General features: G+C 43.4%; 1 protein-coding gene across 4 annotated transcripts in view; it reads left to right on the top strand.

Moving 5' to 3' along the window:
* wdfy4 (WDFY family member 4) overlaps positions 1-18,529 on the top strand; it is a 201,406-nt gene that overhangs the window by 16,024 nt on the left and 166,853 nt on the right. For all 4 annotated transcript variants that reach the window (XM_014198734.3, XM_014198716.3, XM_014198725.3 and 1 more), the window contains exons 7-10: positions 12,517-12,706; positions 13,114-13,274; positions 14,714-14,946; positions 15,261-15,391. In XM_014198734.3, coding sequence (XP_014054209.3) covers positions 12,517-12,706; positions 13,114-13,274; positions 14,714-14,946; positions 15,261-15,391 — 715 coding nt within the window. The remainder of the gene's footprint in view (positions 1-12,516; positions 12,707-13,113; positions 13,275-14,713; positions 14,947-15,260; positions 15,392-18,529) is intronic.

Here is an 18,529-nt window from a genome sequence, read left to right as displayed (position 1 = left end):
TCAATTAAGTTGGAAAAATAGGATGATCGAGCAGCAGTGAGGGCTCTTCGATACTGCACGGTACTGTCTTTCCAAGCTAGTCGGAAGACTTCCAGTTTGGTGTGGCGCCATTTCCGTTCCAATTTTCTGGTAGCTTGCTTCAGAGCTCGTGTATTTTCTGTATACCAGGGAGCTAGTTTCTTATGACAGATGTTTTTAGTTTTTAGGGGTGCAACTGCATCTAGGGTATTGCGCAAGGTTAAATTGAGTTCCTCGGTTAGGTGGTTAACTGATTTTTGTCTTCTGACGTCCTTGGGTAGGCAGAGGGAGTCTGGAAGGTCATCAAGGAATCTTTGGGTTGTCTTCGAATTTATAGCACGACTTTTAAAGCTCCTTGGTTGGGGTCTGAGCAGATTATTTGTTGCAATTGCAAACGCAATAAAATGGTGGTCCGATAATCCAGGATTATGAGGAAAAACATTAAGATCCACAACATTTATTCCATGGGACAAAACTAGGTCCAGAGTATGACTGTGGCAGTGAGTAGGTCCAGAGACATGTTGGACAAAACCCACTGAGTCGATGATGGCTCCGAAAGCCTTTTGGAGTGGGTCTGTGGACTTTTCCATGTGAATGTTAAAGTCACCAAAAATTTGAATATTATCTGCTATGACTACAATATCCGATAGGAATTCAGGGAACTCAGTGAGGAACACTGCATATGGCCCAGGAGGCCTGTAAACAGTAGCTATAAAAAGTGATTGAGTAGGCTGCATAGATTTCATGACTAGAAGCTCAAAAGACGAAAACGTCATTGTTTTTTTTTTGTAAATTGAAATTTGCTATCAGAAATGTTAGCAACACCTCCGCCTTTGCCGGATGCACGGGGGGTATGGTCACTAGTGTAACCAGGGGGTGAGGCCTCATTTAACACAGTAAATTCATCAGGCTTAAGCCATGTTTCAGTCAGGCCAATCACATCAAGATTATGATCAGTGATTAGTTCATTGACTATAACTGCCTTGGAAGTGAGGGATCTAACATTAAGTAACCCATTTTTGAGATGTGAGGTATCACAATCTCTTTCAATAATGGCAGGAATGGAGGAGGTCTTTATACTAGTGAGATTGCTAAAGCGAACACCGCCATCTTTAATTTTGCCCAACCTAGATCGAGGCACAGACACGGTCTCAATGGGGAAAGCTGAGCTGACTACACTGACTGTGCTAGTGGCAGACTCCACTAAACTAGCAGGCTGGCTAACAGCCTGCTGCCTGGCCTGCACCCTATTTCATTGTGGAGCTAGAGGAGTTAGAGCCCTGTCTATGTTCGTAGATAGGATGAGAGCACCCCTCCAGCTAGGATGGAGTCCGTCACAAAATAAATAAAGTATTTCTGCGTTTACCGCGGCTAATCTACTATAGCAATTTACCCAACAACTTCTATGAATGAAAACAGAGAGAAAGATAACTGCTCATTTTCAAGGAATCACAAGGCTCAATAGAATTTCCTCATGCAGCAAGAAAATTCTCTGCAACAAGAATGATCAAGTTAAGATCCGACATCTGTATGTTGACAAACTGCACATTATTTAATTCATAGGACATTTGAACAGCATTTAATCATACAAACAAAAACATATTTTTTACACTTCATATGTTGACAATCTTCACATATGAGGTTTGAACCCTTAATGGTTTTTTTCTCAGTATATAGCCACGGCAGTATAGTCAATCAGGAATTCCATGCTTCATTTTTAACCTTATTAGACATAACTAACCCAGGAAAATACCAGTAACTGAGTTATTCACCATCACTTCACCATCCTCTTTATACAGTGCTTTCAGAAAGTATTCACACACCTCACTTTTTCCACATTTTGTTGTGTTACAGCCTGAATTTAAAATGTATTAAATTTTGATTTTGTGTCACTGGCCTACACACAATACCCCATAACATCAAAAGTGGAATTTTGTTTGTAGAAAATGTGTGAAATTAATAAAAAAATTATGCTGAAATGTCTTCAGTCAATAAGTATTCAACCCCTTTGATATGGCAAGCCTAAATAAGTTCAGATGTGCTTAACAAATCACAAGATTTGCATGGACTCATTCCGTGTTCAATAGTAGTGGTTAACATGATTTATGAATGACTACCCCATCTCTGTACCCTACATATATACAATTATGTCAGTTCCCTTTAATCGAGTAGTGAATTTCAAGCACAGATTCAACCACAAAGACCAAGGTTTTTCAATAGCTCGCAAAGAAGGGTACCGATTGGTAGATTTGTAAAAATATAAAAAGCAGGTGCTGAATATCCCTTTGGGCATGGTGAAATTATTAACAACACTTCGGATGGTGTATTAATACACCCATTCACTACAAAGATACAGGCATCCTTCCTAACTCAGTTGCCGGAGAGGAAGGAAACTGCTTAGGGATTTCACCATGAGGCCAATTTTAAAACACTTATAGAGTTTAATGGTTGTGATATGAGAACTCAGGATGGATCACCAAAATTGTACTTACCCCACAATACTAACCTAAATGACAGAGTGAATAAAAATATTCCAAAACATGTATCCTGTTTTCAACAAGGCACTTAAGTAATACTGCAATAAATGTGGCAAAGAAATACATTTTTTGTCCTAAATACAAAGTGTTTGGGGCAAATCCAACACAACACATACATTTCAAGCATGGTGGTGGCAGCATCAAGGGTATGCTTGTCATTGGCAAGGGCTAAGGAGTTTTTGGGGATAATCTCCACTGGAGTTGCTTATCAAGATGACATTTAATGTTCCTGAGTGGCCTAGTTGTAATTTTGACCTAAATCAGCTTGAAAATCTATGTCAAGACTTGGAAATGGCTGTCTAGCAATGATCAACAGTCAAATTGACAGAGCTTGAAGAATTTTAAAAACAATACTGGGCAAATATTGTTTAATCCAGATGTGCAAAACTCTTACAAGACTTACCCTAAAAGAGACACAGCTGTAATTGCTGCTAAAGGTGTGCCTACAAAGTATTCACTTTGTCATTACGGGGTATTATGTGTAGATGGGTGAGAAAACAATCTATTTAATCCTTTTTGCATTCAGGCTGTAACACAACTAAATGTGGAATAAGTCAAGGGGTATGAATACTTTCTGAAGGCACTGTATGCTGCAGACTTCTGGGCCCATCTTTACAAGGTATCCATGACTGAGTGCTGATCTAGGATCACTTTTGCAATGGGGGACTATTTCAAGCATCTCAAAGTAGGAATTATATTGGGTGCATTTTCTTAAGTGGAACAGTACATTTTTACACATTTTTATTTTGTTTACAGTTAGTCTAAAATCTGCATTTCTGACTGGATTTACAAATATGAACGAAATAAAGACATCCTCTTTTTTAGTATACACTACATGACCAAAAGTATGTGGACAGCTGCTCCTCAAACATCTAATTTCAAAATCATGGGCATTAATATGGAGTTGGTCCCCCCTTTGCTGCTATAACAGCCTCCACTCTTCTGGGAAGGCGTTCCACTAGATGTTGGGAAATTGCTGCGGGGACTTGCTTCCATTCAGCCACAAGAGCATTAGTGAGTTTGGGTACTGATGTTGGGCGATTAGACCTGGCTCTCAGTCGGTGTTCCAATTCATCCCAAAGGTGTTTGATGGGGTTGAGATCAAGGCTCTATGCAGGGAAGTCAAGTTCTTCCACACCGATCTCGACAAACCATTTCTGTATGGACCTCGAATTGTGCATGGGGGCATTGTCATGCTGAAACAGGAAAGGACCTTCCCCAAACTGTTGCCTCAAAGTTGGAAGCACAGAATCGTCTAGAATGTCATTGTTTGCTGTAGCGTTAAGATTTCCCTTCACTGGAACTAGCCCGAACCATGAAAAACAGCCCCAGACCATGAAAAACAGCCCCAGACCATTATTCCTCCTCAACCAAACTTTACAGTTGGTACTATGCATTGGGGCAGGTAGCGTTCTCCGGGCATCCGCCAAACCCAGATTTGTCTGTCGGACCACCAGATGGTGAAGTGTGATTCATTACTCCAGAGAACGCATTTCCACTGCTCCAGAGTCCAATGGTGGCGAGCTTTACACCACTTCAGCCGACGCTTGGCCTTGTGCATGGTGATCTTAGGCTTTTGTGTCGCTGCTCGGTCATGGAAAACCATTTCATTAAGCTCCCAACGAACAGTTCTTGTGCAGACGTTGCTTCCAGAGGCAGTTTGGAACTCGGTAGTGAGTGTTGCAACCCGAGGACAGATGATTTTTACGTGCTACATGCTTCAGCACTCGGCGGTCCCGTTCTGTGAGCTTGTGTGGCCTACCACTTTGCGACTGATCCGTTGTTGCTCCTAGACGTTTCCACTTCACAATAACAGCATTTACAGTTGGCCAGGGAAGCTCTATCAGGGCAGTGATTTGACTAACTGACTTGTTGGAAAGGTGGCATCCTATGACAGTGAAACGTTAAAAGTTCTTCAGTAAGGCCATTCTACTGCCAATGCTTGTCTATGGAGATTGCATGACTGTGTGCTCAATTTTATACACCTGTCAGCAACAGGTGTGGCTGAAATAGTAAAATCCACTAATTTGAAGGTGTGTCCACATACTTTTGTATATACAGTGCCTTCGGGGAAATATTCAGACCCCTTGACTTTTTCCACATATTGTTACGTTACAGCCTTATTCTAAAATGGATTAAATAAAAACATTTCCCCAGCAATCTACTCACAATACTCCATAATGACAAAGTGAAAATAGGTTCTTAAAAATGTGTGTTAATAAAAATAAAAAAAAACGTATTTACATACGTATTCAGACCCTTTGCTATGAGACTCGAAATTGAGCTCAGGTGCATCCTGTCTCCATTGATCATCCTTGAGACGTTTCTACAACTTGATTGGAGTCCACCTGTGGTAAATTCAACCGATTGGACATGATTTGGAAAGGCACATACCTGTCTATTTAAGGTCCCACAGTTGACAGTGCATGTCAGAGCAAAAACCAAGCCATTATGTCGAAGGAATTCTCCGTAGAGCTATTGTCGAGGCACCAATCTGGGGAAGGGTACCAAAAAATGTATGCAGCATTGAAGGTCGCCAATAACACAGTGGCCTCCATCATTCTTAAATGGAAGAAGTTTGGAACCACCAAGACTCTTCCTAGAGCTGGCCGCCAGGACAAACGGAGCAATCGGGGGAGAAGGGCCTTGGTCAGGGAGGTGACCAAGGCCCGATGGTCACTCTGACAGAGCTCTAAAGTTCCTCTGTGGAGATGGGAGAACCTTCCAGAAGGACAACCATCTCTGCAGCACTCCACCAATCAGGCCTTTACGGTAGAGTGGCCAGACGGAAGCCACTCCTCAGTAAAAGGCACATGACAGCCCACTTAGAGTTTGCCAAAAGGCACCTAAAGACTCTCAGACCATGAGAAACAAGATTCTCTGGTCTGATGAAACCAAGATTGAACTGTTTGATCTGAATGCCAAGCGTCACGTCTGGAGGAAACCTGGCAGAATCCCTACAGTGAAGCATGGTGGTGGCAGCATCATGCAGTGGTTTGTTTTTCAGCGGCAGAGACTGGGAGACTAGTCAGGATTGAAGGAAAGATGAACGGAGCAAAGTACAGAGAGATCCTTGATGAAAACCTGCTCCAGAGCGCTCAGGAACTCATACTGGGGTGAAAGGTTCACCTTCCAACAGGACAACGACTATAAGCACACAGCCAAGACAACGCAGGAGTGGCTTCGGGATAAGTCTCTGAATGTCCAGGGCCTGATCTTGAACCCGATCGAACATCTCTGGAGAGACCTAAAAATAGCTGTGTAGCGACGCTCCTCAACCAACCTGACAAAGCTTGAGAGGATTTGCATAGAAGAAAGGGAGAAACTCCCCAAATACAGGTGTGCGAAGCTTGTAGCGTCATACCCAAGAAGACTCGAGGTTGTAAACACAGCCAACGGTGCTTCAACTGTCACGTCCTGACCAGTAAAAGGGGTTATTTGTTATTGTAGTTTGGTCAGGACGTGGCAGGGGGTATTTGTTTTATGTGGTTCGGACTGGTTGTGTTAGTAGTTGGGTGTTTGATTTATTATTCCGGGTTTTGGGCACTGTTCTATGTTCATGTATTTCTATGTTTAGTCTAGTCATTTGTATTTCTATGTTTAGTTAATTAGGGGTTGGACTCTCAATTGGAGGCAGGTGTTTTCTAGTTGACTCTGATTGAGGGTCCTATAAATAGATTTGTGTTAGTATTTTGTGGGAGATTGTTCTTGTTTAGGTATGTGTGCCTGACAAGACTGTCAAGTTCATTTTGTGTTTTGTATATGTTTTTTGGTGTTTTTCCTTCTTCACATAAATAAAAGAAGATGAGTGTACATTTTCCCGCTGCGTCTTGGTCTCAACCCTACGACAACCGTGACAGAATCTCCCACCAACCAAGGACCAAGCAGTGGGGTAAGGAGCAATGGAAAAATTATATGGACTATCAGGGGAATTGGACATGGGAGGAGATTCTGGACGGGGCTGGACCATGGCACCAGGCTGGGGACTACCGTCTCCCACCGGAGGAGATAGAAGCAGCCAAGGCAGAGAGGCGCCGGTATGAAGCGATATACGTGCCGATAAAGCACGAGAGGCAGCACCAATAATTTTTTTAGGGGGGCACACGGGTAGGTTGCCTAGGCCAGGCAGTGGACCTAAGCCAGCTCCCCGTGCTTATTATGGTAAGCAGGTGGAGAAGAGAGCGCCGGAGTATGCGGAAGTGCGCACGATTTCGCCCATGCGCATGCACAGTCCGGTGCGAGTGATCCCAGCCCCTCGCAAGTGCCGTGCTAGAGTGGGCATCCAGCCTGGAAGGAGGATGCCTGCGCAGTGCATCTGGCCACCGGTGTGCCTCCTAGGTCCAGGCTACCCTACGCCTGCTCTACGCACGGCAACCATCAGGCCCCTGCACAGCCCAGTTCGCCCTGTGCCAGCACTTCGCTCGTGCAGGGCTACTAGTTCCATCCAGCCAGGACGGGTTGTGCAGGAGGTGCGATCGAGACCGCCAGTGCGCCTCCACGGCCCGGTATATCCAGTACCAGCACCACGCACCAGGCCTCCAGTGCGTCAGTCCAGTCCAATTCAGCCTGTTCCCGCTCCTCGCACTAGCCTTAAAGTGAGTGTCTCCAGTCTGGTAGCTCCACTACCAGCCCCACGCACTAGGCTTCCAGTGCATCAGCCCAGTCCTATACAGCCTGTTCCCGCTCCTCGCACTAGCCTTAAAGTGCGTGTCTCCAGTCTGGTACCTCCACTACCAGCCCCACGCACTAGGCTTCCAGTGCGTCAGCTCAGTCCAGAGTGTCCGACGACAGTTCCCCGTCCAGAGTGTCCGACGACAGTTCCCCGTCCAGAGTGTCCGACGACAGTTCCCCGTCCAGAGTGTCCGACGACAGTTCCCCGTCCAGAGTGTCCGACGACAGTTCCCCGTCCAGAGTGTCCGACGACAGTTCCCCGTCCAGGGTGTCCGACGACAGTTCCCCGTCCAGAGTGTCCGACGACAGTTCCCCGTCCAGAGTGTCCGACGACAGTTCCCCATCCAGAGTGTCCGGCGACAGTGCCCCGTCCAGATTATCCGGCAACAGTACCCCGTCCAGAGTATCCGGCAACAGTACCCCGTCCAGAGTATCCGGCAACAGTACCCCGTCCAGAGTATCCGGCAACAGTGTATAGTCCGGAACCGAGTGAGACGGCCCACCCTCCCTTCCCTCCCTTTAGTTTAGGGGATTTATTTTTGTTTTGGGGTGATTTTTGTTTATTTGTGTGAGGTGCATCCTGGCTCTAATCTATGGATTTCACATGACTGGTAATACAGATATGCATCTGTTGGTCACAGATACCTTAAAAGAAGGTAGGGGTGTGGATCAGAAAAATAGTCAATATTATGGTATGACCATAATTTGCCTCATGCATCATGACACATCTCCTTCGCATGGACTTTATCAAACTGTTGATTGTGGCCTGTCGAATGTTGTTCTACTCCTCTTTAACAGCTTTGCGAAGTTGCTGGATGTTGGGGGGAAATGGAACACGCTGTTGTACACGATCCAGAGCATTCCAAACATGCTCAATGGGTGACATGTCTGGTGAGTATGCAGGCCATGGAAGAACTGGGACATTTTCAGCTTCCAGGAATTGTGTACAGATCCTTGCGACATGGGGCTGTGCATTATCATGCTGAAACATGAGGTGATGTTGGTGGATGAATGGCAAGACATTGGGATCAGAATCTCATCACGGTATCTCTGTGTATTGAAATTGCCATCGATAAAATGTAATTGTGTTTGTTGTCCGTAGCTTATTCCTGCCAATACCATAACCCCACCACCACCATTGAGCACTCTGTTCACAACTTGACATCAGCAAACTGCTCGCCCACACGACGCCATACACATGCTCTGCGGACATTCCTGCAGTTAGCATGCCAATTGCACGCTCCCTCAAAACTTGATACATCTGTTGCATTGTGTTGTGTGACAAAACTGCACATTTTAGCCTTTTGTCTTCAGCACAAGCTGCACCTATGTAATTAATCAGCTTCTTGATATGCCTAACTGTCAGGTGGATGGATTATCTTGGCAAAGGAGAAATGCTCAGTAACAGGAATGTAAACAAATTTGTACTCAAAATTTGAGAGAAATTAGATTTTTGTGCATATGGAAAGTTTCTGGGATCTTTTATTTCAGCTCATGAAACATGGGACCAACACTTTACATATTGGGTTTATATTTTTGTGTGGTGTAGTTTGAAGATTATGAGTCTGTATTTAAGAAGGATATGAAAACACAAGAATATGAGTTAAAGGCTTTCAACATCTGTGGTGAAGAAAGAAAATCATAAAATACAGTGTTATAAGTGCACAGCATATGAAGTGAAAAGGGACATTTTAATTACAAGGCCACAGCTATCCTCTTGTGACGCAGAGGGTTCATGATCTGGCTGCAGATCCAAAGATTGCAGGTTCAACCCTCCATTTTCTTTAACCATGTTTCTTTTGAAAAAAAGTGAAATTGAGGCTCAGATATACTCTACTAAAAGAGTATATTTCGTCCAGTTGTATAAATCCAGTCAGAAATCCAGTGGTAGAAAAAGTATCCAGTTGTCATCCTTACAGAACCTTGCAGAAAATGATCCAGTAAAATACTACTTGAGTAAAAGTCTATAAGTTTTTGGTTTTAAATATACTTAAGTATCAAAAGTAAAAGTATGAATAATAAAAAAAATCCTAATATTAAGAAAACCAAATGGAACAATTTTCTTTTTTTTTATGGATAGCCAGGGGCACACTCCAACACTCAGACATAATTTACAAACAAAGCATTTGTGTTTAGTGAGTCTGACAGATCAGAGGTCATTTTTTGTGTAAAAATTTACTCTTCAACTTTAAAAAACGCACCCTATATAATTCCTACTTTGAGATGATTGATATGGTCACCCTGGCTTATTTTTCATGATCTGAAAAGCAAAAGCAAAAGTGAAACCCGAAATCAGCACATAGTCTTGGATACCTTGTAAATATCGGCCCAGAAGTACACAGCATATAAAGAGGATGGGTGAAGTGATTGATGGTGAATAACCATATTTCGATGGGTTTGTTATGTCTAAGAAGGCTAAAAAGGAAGCATAGAATTCCTGATTGACCATACTGCCATGGCTATATACTGATAAAAGAAAATGTAAGAGTGGTCCCTGGTGGCGCAGAGGATAAAAGACCTGGTTAAACATTGCAGGAATAAATGATGTTCAAATGTCCTATGAATTAAATAATGTGCAGATTGTCAGCATAAGTGTAACATATATGGTTGTGTTTATATGATTAAATTCTGTTCAAATGTCCTATGAATGAAATAATGTGCAGGTTATCAACATATGAAGTGTAAAAAATATGGTTGCCTTTGTATGATTAAATTCTATTCAAATGTCCTATAAATGAAATTAAAATGCCATGTGTCTCTATATCACCTACAATACTGTCCTCAAATGCAAATTGAAAAAAAATCTGGAGAGAAAATTAATGGGGATGTATTCCAATCAGCCTTCTTATGCTTTAATTTGCATGTGGAGAATGTGTGGTAATATTAGGTCAAACGTAAATATAACATTTTATAAATGTTCTTGAAATGTTTTGAGTAACAAACCTCCAAGACAAGGTAAAATGTATATTGCGTGAACATCAATGGAATAATATATTAAACCTAAAACAAATATGATATGAACATCATAAAAACTGACTTATTTAATTCTTACAACATTAAGGGAATGTCCTGTGCAACCTGGGGTGTCAGGTATCCTAGTGGTTAGAGCATTGGACCAGTAACCAAAAGGTTGCTGGATCAATTCCCCTGGCTGACAAGGTAAAAATATGTTGCTCTGCCCCTGAACCCACTGTTCCCCGTTAGGCCATCATTGTAACTAAGAATTTGTTCTTATTATTGTACATAATAAATTGTTCTTATCTGACTTGCCTAGTAAAATGTTATCACAACTGAGCATATTTTATGTTTTGGGAACATATCTCTTGTAATGTACCTACACTGTTCATACAACCTAATTACATGTTCTGGGAACCTTTAAAGGCTGTTCTGTCAACATTCTTGCAACATCAAAGGAATGTGTTGTGCACCCTGATACAAATATTATCTGAATGTCAGCACAACTGGACAGTTTTTGTGTTTTGGAAATATACCTCTTGTCACGTCCCCGCAATGTTACCACAATCTAATGGAACATAATGGGAATACTATGGATAATTTTGCTATTTGATTTTGAATTTTAGGACCCATCTAGGTATCTATTTTTTGTTGTTATTATTTGATAAAATATAGAATTTTGAACCATCTAAATATTGAACCATCTAAAAACAATTCTGTATGTTAGCTTAGACGACTTCGATTTTTAGAGGTTAATTGGGTTATAGAAACGTTCTTCCAACATTAGGCGGATGTTGTATACAAACATTCTATAATCATCACCACAAATGAACAGTTTTTGTGTTATGAGAACATTTGCTGCGACCTAATGAATGTTCTAGGAACTTTCACAGAACCAATTTTGGTTTTCTGGTAAAACATTACTGGTACATTGTGTTATTACGTAAATAGGAAACCTAACGAGAACTTTTGAGGAATTTTCTGTGGTGGTTGTTGGACAAAAAATACTAGAACTTAATGGGAATCTTAGCTAATGTTATAGGAATGTTCCCAGTTTGCTGGGATGCAGTAATCACCAGAACATTAAGACCACTCACCTTATTGATGGGATGATTTTCCTCTCTCAGGAACGTGGGTAAAGATAAGCAGCAGTCACCAGAGCCCCAGGTCTCATGACAAACACAGAAGTAGACATTCACATGATATCCACTCAGACCTCATTATCTACTTAGCTGTTCCCATACACAGCCCAGAGCACAGAACATGACTGTTGTCTGGTTTGTTTTGGTGATCGTTATCAGTTTGTTTTGGTCATGGAGGACATATGTAAGGGATAATCAACGAGGGGCTATGCATTCTATGGAAAGTCAGGAATGTGCAAAATGTGTGTTCTGCAACGCGCTAGTGGAGTGAAACGGAACTTACCTTCCACAGAGCTGCATATTTTCCAGAGAATGCAGAGCCATAGTTGAATATCCTTTTTATACCATGGCTATAATTTAACACATTTCCCGCAAGAAATGTGTTCATTTGCAGGTAGAAATGTGTTCAACATCCACTGAAGTAGCTAGCAAGTTTACTAGATACAGTAGCTACAGTAGTTGCCTTGGTAACCAAACAAACAGACTTGCTAGTTTAGCTAACCTAACCATCAGTCTTAGCTTGCTATTATGAAAATCGAATTCAACAATGTCAACAATGTTTACAATTTAACTTTTGCTTTCAAAAATAGCTCAAACAATGAACATGTAAGATTGAAATAGCCATTGAATTCTACCGTGCTGATATACCGGCCATTAGAGGAAAATAATGTACGCTTTAGAATGCCCTTCAAGCCAATCAGAAATGAGCATTTAATAGTGCCACTGTATTTTTTATTTTTTACTTAACCTTTATTTAACTAAGCAAGCCAGTTAAGATCAAAGTCTTATTTACAATGATGGCCTACCCCGGCCAAACCTTAACCCGGACGACCCTGGGCCAATTGTGCACAGCCCTATGGGACTCCCAATCACAGCTGGTTGTGATACAGCCTGGAATATAATCAATATACTGTGCTAGTGTTTTATTTAATTCTATGGTTTTGGTAATGATGAGGAGTTTGCTTTGGTGATGATTATCAGTTGTTTTGGTGATGATGGGTGATTTGTTTTGGTGAGGGTGGAGGCATTCAGGCAATGTGTCTGGTGTGTATTTTTGAATTACTCAACGTATGACTCATTGACCCTGTAACCCCTTCTCTCTCTCTCTCTCTCTCTCTCTCTCTCTCTCTCTCTCTCTCTCTCGCTCTCATATATATATGTATATATATTCTATTTTTCCACTCTCTCCTCAGCTAAGAACTGTGTGCGTATCTGTATTCAGAACCTGCAGCGTATCACTGATCGTGCCCCAGCTCCAGTCCTAGCTGAGGTGGCTGTCACAGTGTTTAGCTTCATCAGAGACTCCTACCAGCTCAACCCTGCTCTGTTCACCGAGCTTGAAAATAACAATGGGTACACTGTCTTAGAGGCCATCATGACCCGGTGAGTTAGAGAGAAGGAGATGGGGGGAGGGAATTGAGGGAGAAAGAGAGGGTGAGGAAGGATGATGGTGAGGGAGAGAAAGGGAGTGGTTGAAGGTGGGAGGGAGAGGGACAGAGTGAAAACATCTGTCTTTATTGAAAGCGTCAGTAGGGGAACGTATCCAGATTTCTTGGAAATAAGGCTTCCTGGAATGAAAGTGCGTGCAACAAACATAATGTAATTTGATTTATTTTGGGATTAAAGCCAATTCTGCCCACAACACAATGCTATTTATGTCTCTGCAGTTTGTCTGCTTACAGATATATGGCTACAAATAATATTTTATCTTTCACTTTACATCTAAACCCTTTACTGTGTCTCTTTCACCCTCTCTCCATACCATTAATTCCAATTTTTCACTATGGCAGGTGTGAGGAGGGTGTGCCTGCGGAGGAGTTTGGTCCAGTAGAGGACCTGTTATCTCTGCTAGCGTCTTTGTGTCTGTTTGGGAGGTCAGAGCTGAAGGTGGCTCTCTGTGTCACCAACCCTCAGCCACCTGGCTTCAAGTTTGACCCCTCACTCACCACAGGTAAGAAAACACTTCCTTCTATTCTCCCCCCTCCCACCCCCGTTTCCCCCACACTTTTCAAGAACAAATGTAGGTGGGTTATTGGGAAACCTTGTGTGCCTCCCACCTCCAAACACTCTCTACCCCTTCCCACACTCTTCCCTTGTACTCCCCAAACAGTCTCCTTCTCCCCTCCCTTGCTCCACCTCTCAGGTTAACTGGAGCCATGAGGTGATTATGTCTAAGATGATGAAGTGGAGTCTGCAGTCCTAACTCTGTTAACAGACACACTGCATTCATAAAACACCACCACAAATAGACTACCCATCTATCACACACACACACACACACACACACACACACACACACACACACACACACACACACACACACACACACACACACACACACCACACACACACACACCACACACACACACACACACACACACACACACACACCACACACACAGAGCCCATCTATCACTTACAGGAGCACCTCTCTCACCAGCGTTGAGACAAGGGTGTTTTAGGATGATCTTATTTGTCTGTGATGTGATTTTCATTACAGGTGAAAATTAATCTTATTACAAACTACTTATATATTTATTTACCACAAACATATCCATGTCCCCGCTCCTAAATCTAAGACCATCTCGGAATATTCTGACAATGCTGTGCTTCCAAACTTTATCAGTCCGGATAATGATGTTTTCCCAATGTTTTTATGTAACTTAACATATTCGTTTTCTATCAATCTATGTGAGCGTAACTCGATTCCCTTGGTTGTTTTCTCCCGTTTAGGTTCATTGTTCAACCATCATTCCTCTATGGAATTGAGCAAAATATGATAAATGGTTCCTAAACTAAAACATAACTTTGCTTAAATTGACCTTTGAGTATGCCATAAGATTATTTTCACATTGATATTACTTTGTCAGCTGCATAAGAATGTATTTCCGGTCCCCTTCTCAGTCAATATCAAACACAAAACAAACATATTTTTCCAGGTAGGGAAAGTGGTCATAGACACTATAACTAACCAGCCCAGCCAGTGTTTTTCTATTTGAAACAAATCCTCATTGACTGAACCTTTTTTGGGGGTGTCTGTCTCTCTTCTTCTAGCTAGGGGAAACACTGCTCCTAGTTTACACTTTTACATATCTGTCTCTATCTGAGCCTAGTTAACCTTCTGCTTCAGGCTTTGTGTCCTTGTGTCATAAGATGCAGTGCAGAGGGGGGAGAAGGGCATTCTTCAAGGAGGTGACCAAGAACCGGATGGTCACTTTTTATATATATTTTTTTTTTAAATAAATCCCACAAAAATATTTTCCTATGTGTTCTCAGTTCCTAACAAATTACAGGAAGGAGATGATGAGAGGATTAAGGCACTTAGTATTTTTGAGATTCCCACAATAATATATATTTTTTTTCACTCATTTTTAACCCCTGTACTTCCAGGCTCTGCGGTAAAGAACCTATCAGCGTTCCGTTTGCTCCAGGGTTCCTTCCAGCGGTCAGAGGACTGTGTTTTCTGCTGCCAGATCCTAAGCACCATCAGGACTGTGTGGTCATGGAACAGGGCCAACTTCTTCCTGTTAGAGTGGACTGTTCAATCACTGGCTCAGCTAGCTCAGTGTGTGTCGAAGAAACCACCTCCTGTACACAGACTGTTCTTCTCTATGTTAGAGATGGTGGGTTGAGTGACACATGCACGTGTGGGCAAGCAGGCACATACACACACATGCGAGCACAAGCACACACACTTGCATGCACGCAAGGTAACTACACTTGTTACGTACATACACACAAAATCCGCATCAGAATCTATCAATGTCCTGTCATTCAAGAAAGCTATCCCCTTAACAAGCTCTACATTTATAGTTCTCCATCCATGACTCCATATGTCCATTATGTTTAATTAATTCAGCAATTGATCATTTGGTAAAATACTTATCTGTTGATTCACCACTATTGACTGAACTATCCCGTTAATGTGTCTGTCCAGGTGGCATTCCATCTTAACTACATCCCCCACGAGGCTGTGTGTGCGGTGCAGGCTGTGCTGAAGCAGGGCTGGGCAGGGGCCGTGGCCGGAGGGGCACAGTTTGGAGTGGCTGCCCTCGGCTGCTTCCACAGGTTTAAATTAAGGAATAAACTTTATTGATCCCCAGAGGTTAAATTGGATTCGTCCCAAGTATAAGACACATTGATTATTTTATAAATGACTCTATGACTGGGATGATACAATATGCACTCAGTGGACAGTTTATTAGGTACACTTCCCCACACCATTACGCCACCAGCCTGTAATGTTGACACCAGGCAGGATGGGGCCATGGACTCATGCTGTTTACGCCAAATCCTGACTCTGCCATCAGCATGAAGCAACAGGAACCGGGATTCGTCGGACCTGGCAATGTTTTTCCACGCTTCAATTGTCCAGTGTTGGTGATCGTGTGCCCACTGGAGCCTCTTAATCTGCTGTAATAGCCCATCCGTGACAAGGACCGACAAGTTGTGCGTTCCGAGATGCCGTTCTGCACACCACTGTTGTACTGCGCTGTTATTTGCCTATTTATGTCCCGCCTGTGAGCTTGCATGAGTCTTGCCATTCTCCTTCGACCTCCCTCATCAACGATCTGTTTTCGCCCACAGGAATGCAGCTGATTTTGAGCGTCATACCATGCTCAAAGTCGCTTAGGTCACTCGTTTTGCTCATTTTAATGTTCAATCGAACAGTAACTGAATGCCTCGATGCCGGTCTGCCTACTTTATAGAGCAAGCCACAGCCACGTGACTCACTGTCTGTACGAGTAAACCATTTTAGTGAATGGGGTGGTGTACCTAAAAAACTGGCCACTGAGTGTATATTTCTAGTACTTTTTTACAGTATACAGTGCATTCAGAAAGTATTCAGACCCCTTGACTTTTCCCACATTTTGTTACGTTAAAGCATATTTTGAATATTTGTTGAATTGTTGTTTTTCTCATCAATCTACACACAATACCCCATAATGACAAAAGTTCAACTTTGGATTCATCAGACTAGAGAACCTTGTTTCTCATGTTCAGAGTCCTTTAGGTGCCTTTTAGTAACTCCAAGTGAGCTGTTATGTGCCTTTTTCTTAGGAGTTGGTTCTGTCTGAAGACTCTACCATAAAGGCCTGATTGGTGGAGTCCTTCTGGAAGGTTCTCCCATCTCCACAGAGGAACTCTGGAGCTCTGTCAGAGTGACCATCGGGCCTCCCGTGTGGCACAGGGGTCTAAGGCGTTGCACCGCAGTGCTAGCTGTGCCACTAGAGATCCTGGTTCGAGTCCAGGCTCTGTCGCAGTCAGCCGCGACCGGGAGACTTGTGGGGACAACTGGGCACAATTGGCCCGGCGTCATCTGGGTTAGAGGAGGGTTTGGCCGTCAGGGATGTTCTTGTCCCATCACGCTCTAGCAACTCCTGTGGCGGGCCGGGCGCAATGCACGCTGACACGGTCACCAGGTGTATGGTGTTTCCCCCGACACATTGGTGTGGCTGGCTTCTGGGTTAAGCGTGCATTGTGTCAAGAAGCAGGGCGGCTTGGTTGGATTGTGTTTCGGAGGACGCTTGGCTCTCGACCTTCGCCTCTCCCAAGTCCGTACAGGAGTTGCAACGATGGGACAAGACTGTAACTACCAATTGAATAACATGAAATTGAGGAGAAAAATAAATATATAAAAAAAAGTGACCATCGGGTTCTTGGTCACCTTCTTGAAGAATGCCCTTCTCCCCCGATTGCTCAGTTTAGCTAGGCGGCCAGCTCTAGGTTCCAAACTTCTAGGCCAGCTCTAGGCCAGCTCTGGTTCCAAACTTCTTCCATTTAAGAATGATGGAGTTCTTGGGGACCTTCAATGCCGCAGACATTTTTTGGTAGCCCGTGCCTCGACACACACAATCCTGTCTCGTCGCTCTACAGAGAATACCTTCGATCTCATGGCTTGGTTTTTGCTCTGACATGCACTGTCAACTGTGGGACCTTATATAGACTGGTGTGGGCCTTTCCAAATCATGTCAAATCAATTGAATTTACCACAGGTGGACTCCAATAAAGTTGTAGAAACATCTCAAGGATGAAAAATGGAAACAGGATACACCTGAGCTCAATTTCGAGTCTCATAGCAAGGTTCTGAATACTTATGTAAATAAGGTATTTCTGTTTTTAATTTTTAATACATTGGCAAAAAACGGAAAACCTGTTTTCCCTTCGTCAATATGGGGTATTGTGTGTAGATGAGGGAAATAAATGATTTAATACATTTTAGAATACGTGTAACGTCGATGCAGGGAGTCAGGAATCATGTGCAGTTAGTGAGTGTAATATGAACCAACATAGAACGATACAATACAAGAGAAACGTCTGACAAGGAAACATAACCAAAACTGCCTGATAACTGATAACAAAAGAGTGCTATATAAAGGGCATCAGCGAGTAATTAAGTCCAGGTGTGACTGATGATGAGATGCAGGTGTGCGTAAAGATGGGTTGCCAGGACCGGTGCTTAGTAGACCGGCGACGTCGAGCGCCGGAGAGGGGGAGCGGGAGTAGTCCTGACAGTACAGGCGGTGCAGGGGCGGGTTCCCTTCCCAGAGCCGGCGGATGTCCATAACTACGTCCCAAAACACGGGGCCAATGATACGGGAGGACCGATTGATGAGCTGGCGGACACTCATAGGGCCCTCTACTGATGTGGAAACACAGGGAGCGGGAAAGCAGGTCCTCCGACATCCTGGTCCCCAGGTGGTAATCCTCCTCTCTGACCAGGAGATGGTGGGATTATGGAGTTGGAGCCACAGGAGGCCAAGGATGACTTTGTGCACGGGTGCGGAGGTGAAGAGGAAGGAAAGGTTTTCCTGGTGCTTGGATCCCACGGTGAGGGTGAGTGGAACTGTGACGTGCATAATAGTGCCGGATCCCAATGGTCGTATATCCAACGCTTGGACCGGAAATGGAGAAGAGAGCGGGTATGAGGTGATGTGCAGAGAGGAGGCAAAGGTCTTGTCAATAAAATTCCCTGTGTCACTAGAACCCTTTAGAGCTGTAGAAACAATAGATGAGGGACAGCCTCCTAGTGAAATCGATACTGAAAAAGGTTTGACGGAAATTGATGATGATGGAGTACTCACGCCTAACCCAGGAAGTCCCTCTGCTCTCGTGGATTCCGGGTTGGGACGTACCAGACACCGTTGAAGCTGGTGCTCCTCCTGGCCGCAATAGGGACAGAGCTCTAACTGCCTCCAATGGCGT

The sequence above is a fragment of the Salmo salar genome, chromosome 01, assembly GCF_965601325.2.
Source record: "Salmo salar chromosome 01, fSalSal1, whole genome shotgun sequence".
In the NCBI taxonomy this organism is placed as follows: Eukaryota; Metazoa; Chordata; class Actinopteri; order Salmoniformes; family Salmonidae; genus Salmo; species Salmo salar.
Note: the sequence above shows the minus strand (reverse complement) of the source record. Positions and strands in the feature narration are given on the sequence as shown.